Below are 9,831 nucleotides of genomic sequence, written 5' to 3' on the forward strand. Positions count from 1 at the left end.
GAATCAATTCGTTGTCCGAGAAAATCAGACTCACTGACTCGGCAACCAACACCCCCGACCCACAACACCCTGGTGAGACCTGACATGCCTCCGAGGCCACTTAAAGCAGCAGCAGTGGTGGCGTTCTGAACCGGCTGCTTCGCAGCCTGCCCCTCCGTGGCCTTCCCTCTGCTGCACCACTGATGACATCAACAGCGACACAGCAGAGGGAAGCCCTAGTGGGGCAGGCCGCGAAGCAGCTGGTTCAGAGCACTGCTGCTGCTTTAGGAGGCCTCGAAAGTATGTCAGGTCTCACCATAGGAGGATCAGTGGGGGGCTGAGGCACAGGCGGATGGGAAAGCTGCTGCACAGGAGAGTGAGAGGGGAGGAAAGATGCTGCACATGGGAGAAGAGAGGAAGAACTGGGTTGGAGGAGAGGAAGGGATAGATGAAACAGAGGTAAAAAGGGGCGAGAGGGAGACATGCATAAAGAAGAGAGGAGAAATGTTGGACATAGGGTGGAGGGCATGAGAGATGGTGCATGGGGAGAGAGAAAGAAATGTTGAACATGATAATGGAGGGGAGGAAAAAAGTTACCACATTGAGGACAATAAAAAGGTGTGACCCAGGGCATAAAGAGAGAGAGATGGTAGACAGTGAGAAAGAAACCAATTTTGGCTATAGCAGCGGTAGATAAAATTACATAATTTTATTTTCTATTTTGTGATTACAATTTGTCAGATTTGAAATGTGTATCCTACCAGAGCTGGTGTTAGCGTGAATGAGTTACAACCTAACGGAGAGGGGAAAAGTATTTTTTATTTTGTTTACACCACAGCACCAGCATGGGGTTGGAGAGGGCAAAGGGGGGGGGGAGACTAAAAATTAAACCCGCCAGGACGTTTGGAAAAAAAAATAATAATAATGCCTGAATTATGAAATAAGGAAAAAAAATAAGGAAATGAGAATATTATAAAGAAAAATATAAAACTAAAATACAGCTTCTGCCGGACTGGGGAAAATTAAGAATTAAAACCCCGTTTCAGCTATCAATGGACAAAATGCTGTACCTTAAATGACAATCCGGTAGGAGGGATGCTCACTACCTCCTGCCAACAGGCCCACCTCTTCAAAATGGCAGGCCTTCTCCTTCTCGGTTCATCATCCTTGGATGCACTAGAAGGTGCTTAAGACTATCACTGGCCCAGGAATAAGTGGGCATTCCTGTAAACTCTGCCTTAACTGCACAAGCGTGTGGCACAGTGGTTGAAGCTACAGCCTCAGCACCCTGGGGTTGTGGGTTTAAATCCCACGCTGCTGCTTGTGACCCTGGGCAAGTCACTCAGTCCTCCATAGCCCCAGGTACATTAGATAGATTGTGAGCTCACCGGGACAGAGAGGGAAAAATATTTGAGTACCTGATTGTAAAACCGCTTAGATAACCTGGATAGGTGGTATATAAAAACCTAATAAACTTGAAACTTGATTTTAAAGTGTTTGAGGCTTGTGCAGATGAGAACAGAGCTTGCAGGAATGGAGCAGGGACAGGAAAAGAACTTGCGGGGACGGGACAGAAAAATTAGTTCCCATGGGGACGAGGAAAAATTTGTCCCTGTGTCATTCTCTAGGCTACAACTCAGTCAGGCTTTCCACAATAAATATGCATGAGGTCTATTTGCATACAATGGAGGCAACGCATACAAATCAAGAGTTCTTTGAGGCATGAGTTGTGGTCCTGATCTTTAATAAAACAATTTTGGGCTATGATATTGCACTAACATCAGTTATCAGTATCCAACTGCCCTAGAATGTGAAGATGCTAGTGCTGGGCAACTCCTCTGCACTGAAGGGGCATAATGGTGCAAGGCTTTTAATCATGAAAAGCCTTCCTCCTTGTGAGGAAATATATCCTGTGAAGAACCAAGACCAGTGCTGGGCAGACTTGCACGTCTATGTCCCACATATGGCAATTCAGTTTAAGCTCGACAGGGCTTCAACGGAAACTCCAATAATTTGGAACATGAGGAAAGTGCCAAGCAGACTATTAGGTTTCAGGTTTATTTAAAAATTTGATATACCGTGTCTCGCAAATGACAAGATGAACTCAAATGACAAGATGAACTGGATAGGCTGGAGCGGGCTTCGACTAACTCCAGTAGTTGGAACCTAAGGAAGGTATCAGATGGATTTCTACAGTCTATGTACTTTGAAATGCCAAAGAAAGACAATTTAATCATCAATTAATAAATGAGTGACTATTGGGAAGACTGGATGGACAGGCCAAGTCTTTATCTGCCATTATTTACTATGTAGAAATACACACCTTTTATTGATACAATGGCGGATTATCATGCAAGAATCGACTGGATGGTGATGGAAAAAGCTACAGCTAGGGTACAAAGACCATCTTTTTGGGATACTTTTTAAAGGTATGGGGATTCTACCTGGAGTATCACCAAAATAAACCCATATACAGAGATGAGAAAGAAAATCAAATTCTATGTCCTATAACTTTCTCACTGTTGCGCTCAAAATTAAATTTCACCACAATTACATTGAAAGTTTCAATCGCATCAAAACTCATTCAATTTAATAAATAAGGGGAAAGCCTCAGATCCCCGTGCGTGACTGTTAGTAACTGCCGCACTGGAAAGGGAAAAAGGTCTTCACTGGCTCTTAATCCCCCTCCTACCCACAGGATATAACTTCAAGTTTTTACAGAAAAATGTATATCCAAACTACTTAGCTGTAGGTGGAGTAGTTGATATTATGTTTAAATGTCATTGTCTCTGCCAGTCCTTGACCGTTTTTTAGGGGTCACCACCCAGAGAAAAAACAGAAGGGGAAGAGGCAGGGGGAGAAAACCAGCGGACCAAGAACAACCTGCCACAAGTTCCCAGACGACAGGGACCTGATAGTGATTAATCTCTCTGACCGGGATCTCACCGGACCGGATTATGAGGATGAAATGTTTTGTCAGCTCATGATCACCACTGATTATCTTGAATTATTTAGTGATCCCACGCCTAAACTTCAAAAAATCATTAAAGAATACACAGGAAGCTTTGAATAGGCACTTATTAACAGAGAAGGAGGTGCAATTTTTAAATGCACCTTACCCTAAAACACCTGTAATATATCTTCTCACAAAGATTCACAAAACTTTAATTAGGCCCCCGGGCAGACCCATCATTTTAAGTAGAGGATCATTATTAGAGCCCCTGTTGGTCTTTGTTGACAGTTTTTTGAATCCCCTGGTCACCAAGAACTTCTACATCCGTGATTCCACGGATTTCATCACTAAGTTGGAAGAAGCGACAGATATATCCCACATCACATTTCTAGTTTCTTTAGACGTAAAATCATCGTATACAGTCATACCACAAGATGAGGCATTACAGGTCATACAGGAAGAATTGCAACAAGGGGAGAATGACAGACTGGTATCCACAAAAGTAATCATGCGGTTATTAGAAATTGCGATGAAAAACAATTTTTTTAGTTATGAGAATCGGATTTTCAAACAAATCTCTGGGATAGCAATGGGGGCTACCATGGCCCCATCAGTAGCCAACTTATTTATGAAAGCTTTTGAACAGAGACATATCATCAACAATAACCCTTTTTTCCCTTACATTAAGTCATGGGTTAGGTTCATTGATGACATTTTTTTTGCTCTGGTTGGGGTCTGAACAGGAACTAGATGAATTTTTTCAATGGTTAAATAACAGGCACCCCACCATACAATTTAGCATGGAAAGACACGGCACCACATTATCTTTCCTGAATTTGGACATCACTAGAACTGCAACTTCATTTGAAACTAAAGTACACCAGAAACCCACTGATCGTAATACATTATTATTGTATACCAGCTGTCATCCAAAGTCTTTAAAAGACAGTCTTCCTGTGTCAGTTTTTACGATACAGGAGGAATTGTCCCACAATACACATGTATAAACAACAAGCCCAAAAGTTGCGTTTGAAGTTGTTGAATAGAGGTTATCCAAGGGGCTTTATTCAAACGGCATATAAACGTGCCAGATACATTAATCGAGATTTATTATTCATGAAGAAAGCCAAGAAGGAGGAGAATTGGAGTCCCACCTTTGGTGGAGGTGTCGGTGAGATGGCGGGAGTCTTACGCAAACATTGGCCTATTATACAATTGCACCCCATAAAACCTTAAGGATTGCATTTAGTCGTCAGCGCAATTTGAAAGAGATTTTATGTCCCTCCGATACTACGAGGAGGACTACAGCAGTCAGGGCTGAAGGGAGCCATGTCAAGTGTGGGAGATGTAAAACTTGCGAGACCACCCTTGAGTTGTTTGGCTGTTTTCAACATCCGTTAACTTTGAGATTCCACTGGCTCCATTACAACACCTCTTGTGACACTTCCTTTGTAGTTTACGGGATTTTATGCCCTTGCCCAAAGTTGTATATAGAACAAACATCGAGACCCTTTAGGGTCAGGATGGGAGAACACCACAACCACAGTAATGTCACAAGATGGAAGAACCACTGGTTGGACATTTTGATACACAGGGCCACAACTCTAGGGATTTTAAATGTTTCATCCTCGATCACGTGCCACCGATATTAAGAGGGGGGAGACAGAAGATTAGCACTACAGAAAAGGGAACAAGAATGGATTTTTCGTTTACACACAGAGGATCCAGATGGATTAAACCAAAAGATTGACTGGCATGTATTTTTTTAATCAGGTCCTTGGAGATAATCCAAATTGATTTTCAACTTTGTAGTTCATTTCAGAGGTTCGCTCTTTCAGGTTCACGAGAGTGAGGCCCGGGTTACAAGCATCAGCTGTGAACGTGCTTAAACGCATTGACGTCAGATGGGATTTAAGAGTCAGCAGTTTCACCTGAGGTGGTCTCTGTCTTACTAAGTGTAAAAATCAGAACGCTGCTGTAAGCTACTACAACACTGAAATGTGTTTCATCACCGAGATAGGATCTCTGCCACTTTTTTATTCTCTTTTTTTGTAGACACCGGTCTGGAGCCCTGACGCAGCTTGTGGCGAAACGGCAGCTAGCTCGATGTCCGTCGGCAAGGACTGGCAGAGACAATGACTTCTAAACATAGTATCAACTACTCCACCTATAGCTAAGTAGTTTGGATATACATTTTTCTGTAAAAACTTGAAGTTATATCCTGTGGGTAGGAGGGGGGATTAAGAGCTAGTGAAGAACTTTTTCCCTTTCCAGTGCGGCAGTTACTAACAGTTACACACGGGGATCTGAGGCTCTCCCCTTATTTATTAAATTGAATGAGTTTTGATGCGATTGAAACTTTCAATGTAATTGTGGTGAAATTTTAATTTTGAGCGCAACAGTGAGAAAGTTAAAAGACATAGATTCTACCTGGAGTCCCCGTCATGCTTAGCCTTTGGTGGATGGCGGCATGCCTGTGGTTCTTTAGGTGGATGGCTTCTCATTGCTGATGGCAGAGGGGTGTTAGTAGGGTAATGGGATAGACAGAGGGGGTAAAATTAATGGCGTTTCTTACGGAACAATGGAAATGCAGATTTCCATGTTGGCATGGTACATATACTGCTTGTATTTATAAATATTCAATAAAAAGAGAGAAAAAAACCAGCAAGGAGAAAATCTTTAAAAAAGTGTAACATTCCTCAAAACATAGCACTTACTTGAAGGTCAAGGCTAACAGATGACTAAATCAAGGATTTTCAACCCAGTCCTCAGGACACACACAGCCAGTCAGGCTTTCAGGATACCCACAATGAATATAAATGAAATACATATGCACGTTACTACATTCATGTTATGCAAACCTATCTCATGTGGATATTCTGTGGATATTCTGAGAGCCTAACTGACTGTGTGTGTCCTGAGCACTGGGCTGAAAACCCCTGATCTAAGTCAGTGGTTCTCAAACCTGTCCTGGGAGACCAGTCAGTCAGTTCAGTTTTCAGGATATCCCTAACATATGCATGAGAAACATTCACATAATAATGGGGGTGGGAGAGGGAGGGTGACAAGACATGCTAATCTGTCTCATGCATATTCATTAGGGATATCCTGGAAACCCAACTGACTGGCAGTCCTCCTAGGTCAGGGGTCTCAAAGTCCCTCCTTGAGGGCCGCAATCCAGTCGGGTTTTCAGGATTTCCCCAATGAATATGCATGAGATCTATGCGCATGAACTGCTTTCAATGCATGTTCATTGGGGGAAATCCTGAAAACCCGACTGGATTGCGGCCCTCAAGGAGGGACTTTGAGATCCCTGTCCTAGATAGATTTGAGAACCCCTGCTTTAGAACATCAGGTACAGGCTCAGTCAGTCCTGGTTTTACACACTGTATCCAGATACTTGTAGTCTTCCCTTGCTTACAGAAACTGGAATTACAAGTTCATAAACGCAACTGGGCAAACCCAGAACTGGTTCATCCTGTCCCTTCTGACAGCCGATGACCCATCTCAGACACAACACAAATTGCCCTATAGGGCCAGACCATCCATCGAGATCCTCAGCAGTGGCCAATGCAGGTCACAAGAAGAGTAAGTCACAAACGCTACACCCGCCACCTTGCTGCTCTCTCATGCCCCACTAAAACGATCAAAGAGCTAAAGAAGCATCTGAGCCCAATGCACTGAGGGGATACCTCATAAAGTATTAATGCTGCACAAGAAAAGAAGCTGCATTGGGTAACACTGAAAAACAACATCATGAAATAAGTCTTCACAGAGAGGGTGATGCTGGAACACTCTTCCGTGGGAGATGGCGAGGATGAAAAAGGTGGTGATATATAGAGAATCCCTATACGGGAAGAGGATGGAATTGAAGTACACACAAAGTAAAGAGAGAGCAATGGGAAAGGGTAACCTGCATGAAGTAGCATGTGCCTCCCTGGCCACCTTTCTGGGCTGACTGTATAAACCAGGAGTGGGCAACCCCGGTCCTCGAGGGTCAGAATCCAGTCGGATTTTCAGGATTCCCCAATGAATATGCATCAAAAGCAGTGCATGCAAATAGATCTCATACATATTCATTGGGGAAATCCTGAAAACCCGACTGGATTCCGGCCCTCGAGGACCGGAGTTGCCCACCCCTGGTATAGACCATGTTGGTGCTTATCTGCCATTATTTACTATGCTACTATTGAAATAAGGTGGGGGGGGAGGAAGGATTCCATGTTAGCTACTCATGGGGGGTATATTTGTGGCTGGAGAAGAGAGTCTCCTCCTTTACTACTAATGCCAAGTACATTGCAGGGATGCTACCCTTTCAGTCAATATTGGGTACACCAAGAAAGGCCTCATTCAGTGTTACTATAGAAACACACTTAAGAAAAAATGAAGGCAAAAAAAAAAAGACCATAGGGCCTATGCAGTCTAGTCATCCATGGCACCTATTATTCCTTTTTCTCATTTAGAGATCCTATGTACTGTTCTCAAGCTTTCTTCACTTGAGATCAGTCTTCATCTCCACCGGAAGGCTACTACACGAATTCACCACCCTTTCTGTGAAGAAGTATTTGCTCAGGTTGCTCCCGAGTCTATCCCTTTTCATCTTCATCCTACACCCCCCTCATTTTAAAGCTTCCTTTCAATTGAGACTCACTTCCTGTTCATTTATTCCACATACTTATTTAAACATTCTCTACCATCTCCCTTCTTTCTTCTGAAGTACACATATTGAACATTTCTAATCTGCTGCATTTTAGTAGCCCCCCCCCCCTCTGGACCTACTCCAGACTGTTTATATCTTTTGAAGGTGTGGTCTCCAGAATTGTACACAGTACCCTAAATGTCAGGACTATTTGGAGGGGGAAAAATCATCATTTACTGCTAGTACAGTTTAAATGATAGAGAGCAGTGTTGATGAAGGTTACGTTTCCCCCTAGTGTAATTTTGGCAGATATTATACACAGCACAGGCTTGGAAAGCATTGTACTGCAACTGAAGAGGTGAATTCAAAAAATCGGTTAAGTACATTTTTTTCCTCAAAGACAAGTTCATACCGGAAATAAAACTACTTTTATAGATAGCCACAGGATGGATGAAATTTGCATTAAACGGCATGTTTTCATAAGGTATATTCGTGGGGGGGGGGGTAATTTTTATGTTGTCTTCTTGAATTCTTGGGAACTTGCATTTTTCCAGAAAGCAGCTTTCCGTACTTAACAGCTTTTGGATGTCACCTCTCAAAAGTACTCCAGTTACACTGTATTTTCAGGCTGCACTAAAAAAAATAAAACCACCTAGTAACTATGTTTCCAAATTGTTCCTCTTTATTCATGGTTTGGTTTGTTTTTTTTTCTGCACTAGAAACAGAAAATGCTGAAAACGACAGTGAAAACATAAGCACCGATATTTCCTGAACAACCGTAACGTTTGGATAATAAACGAAACTAACAAACTGCTTAAACAACCTCATCTCAGGCTTTATTAAAATTCTTATTCTTTTGGTCCCTTTTTTTTTGGGGGGGGGGAATATGTCCTATTTTCCTGCATCTCCCGTTTAAACCTCCTATCGTGACCTCTTGTTCTTAAAACTTCCGTTTCAGTTCAAACATGTCTTCCTCTTGTATACTATTTGTATACCTCTGAGGTGTCTCCAGCATACCACCCCCCCCCTCCCTCTAAAGTGAACACGCATTTAGATCCTCAAGTTTCAATCCGCAGGGCACATGATACATGCAGATCGTGCACTATTTTGGTGCTCTGCGCCCCTCCGCCTCCAGCAGCTGGGTTACACGCGCGAGCCCTTCTCTCCTAAGCGGCGAAGCAGCCGAGCCCAGGGGGGTGCGGGCGCGCGACAGCCCGCGAGAGAGACACGTCACTGAGCCTGCCTGCGGCCGCGCGACTTCCCTCCTCCCCCCCCCCAGCAATCGTCCCTACCTGCACGGACCCCCCCTGAGACATTGTCCCGGTGCCAGGTCTCGGCTCGCGACGGGGGGCGGGGCGGGGCAGAGCGCGGCCTCCGGCTCCACGGAGACGGCTTAAGAATCGGCCTCGACCCGGCCGCGGCCGCCTCGTTCTCTAGCTCTTTGTCTCCAGCCCAGGCACCGGAGCCTCAGGAATGCAGCTTCCATGCAGCGGCTGCGGGACACGGACGGAGCGGAAGTGCCGGAGCCGGGGCCCTGATTGGTCGCTTCGGGGCTGCGGGGGCGGGACATGTGAGCCTGCCGGAAGCGCAGAGGTGAGAGAGGGCGAAAGGAAGAAGAGGGTACGGGAGGGGGGTCTTTTGCAGCGAAAGCGCGGAGGTTTCCAGGGCATCGGAGAAAATGCAGCAATTGGGAGATCACAGAAGCGCGACTGGGCGCTTACCTGCCAACTCATGTGGGGAGCCGCGGCTTCGAGTGTTGCGAGAGGCAGGAAAACTACAAGTCCCTGGAGGCCACGGGGGTGAACGCTAGGGCTGTGCCTGAAATTCCTGGGTGGATGCAACTCAGGCTGGAGCATGAAGCAAACGAAGACTATAGCATAGTAAATGATACCAACAGTCACATTCATTATCGATTCGTGATTAAATCTACAGTCCAACAATATTAACAAGCAACATTTTATGTGCTACATTCAACTTTAAAGTGTCCTTCCCATTGCCATTGAGATGCACTGCTCAGGCACTCATAGCATATGATATTAATTAATGTATTCATTTATTTGTTGGGTTTTTTTTTTAGCCCGTCCACCCAAAAGAGCTCAGAACTGGTTACAAATCAGGTACTCAAGTATTTTCTGTCCCCACGGGCTCACAGTCTATCTAATGGGCCTGGGGTAGCGGAGCATTAAATGACTTGCCCAGGGTCACAAAGAGCAGCACAGCACAGGAGTTCTTGAACCCACAACCTAAAGGTGCTGAGGCT

The 9,831-nt window shown here is 44.5% G+C and overlaps 1 protein-coding gene across 2 annotated transcripts in view; it reads right to left on the reverse strand.

Annotated features, from left to right (window-relative positions):
- Nucleotides 1–9,141, reverse strand: part of LOC117354431 — a 61,856-nt gene extending 52,715 nt beyond the window's left edge. The window contains exon 1 of one of the 2 annotated variants that reach the window (XM_033931961.1): nucleotides 8,864–9,141. In XM_033931961.1, the coding sequence (XP_033787852.1) occupies nucleotides 8,864–8,887 (24 nt within the window). In that variant the 5' untranslated portion in view covers nucleotides 8,888–9,141. The remainder of the gene's footprint in view (nucleotides 1–8,863) is intronic. The other variant, XM_033931962.1, reaches the window with a different exon arrangement.
- Nucleotides 9,142–9,831: the final 690 nt, after the last annotated feature.

Source organism: Geotrypetes seraphini, chromosome 2, assembly GCF_902459505.1.
Source record: "Geotrypetes seraphini chromosome 2, aGeoSer1.1, whole genome shotgun sequence".
NCBI classification, from domain to species: domain Eukaryota; kingdom Metazoa; phylum Chordata; class Amphibia; order Gymnophiona; family Dermophiidae; genus Geotrypetes; species Geotrypetes seraphini.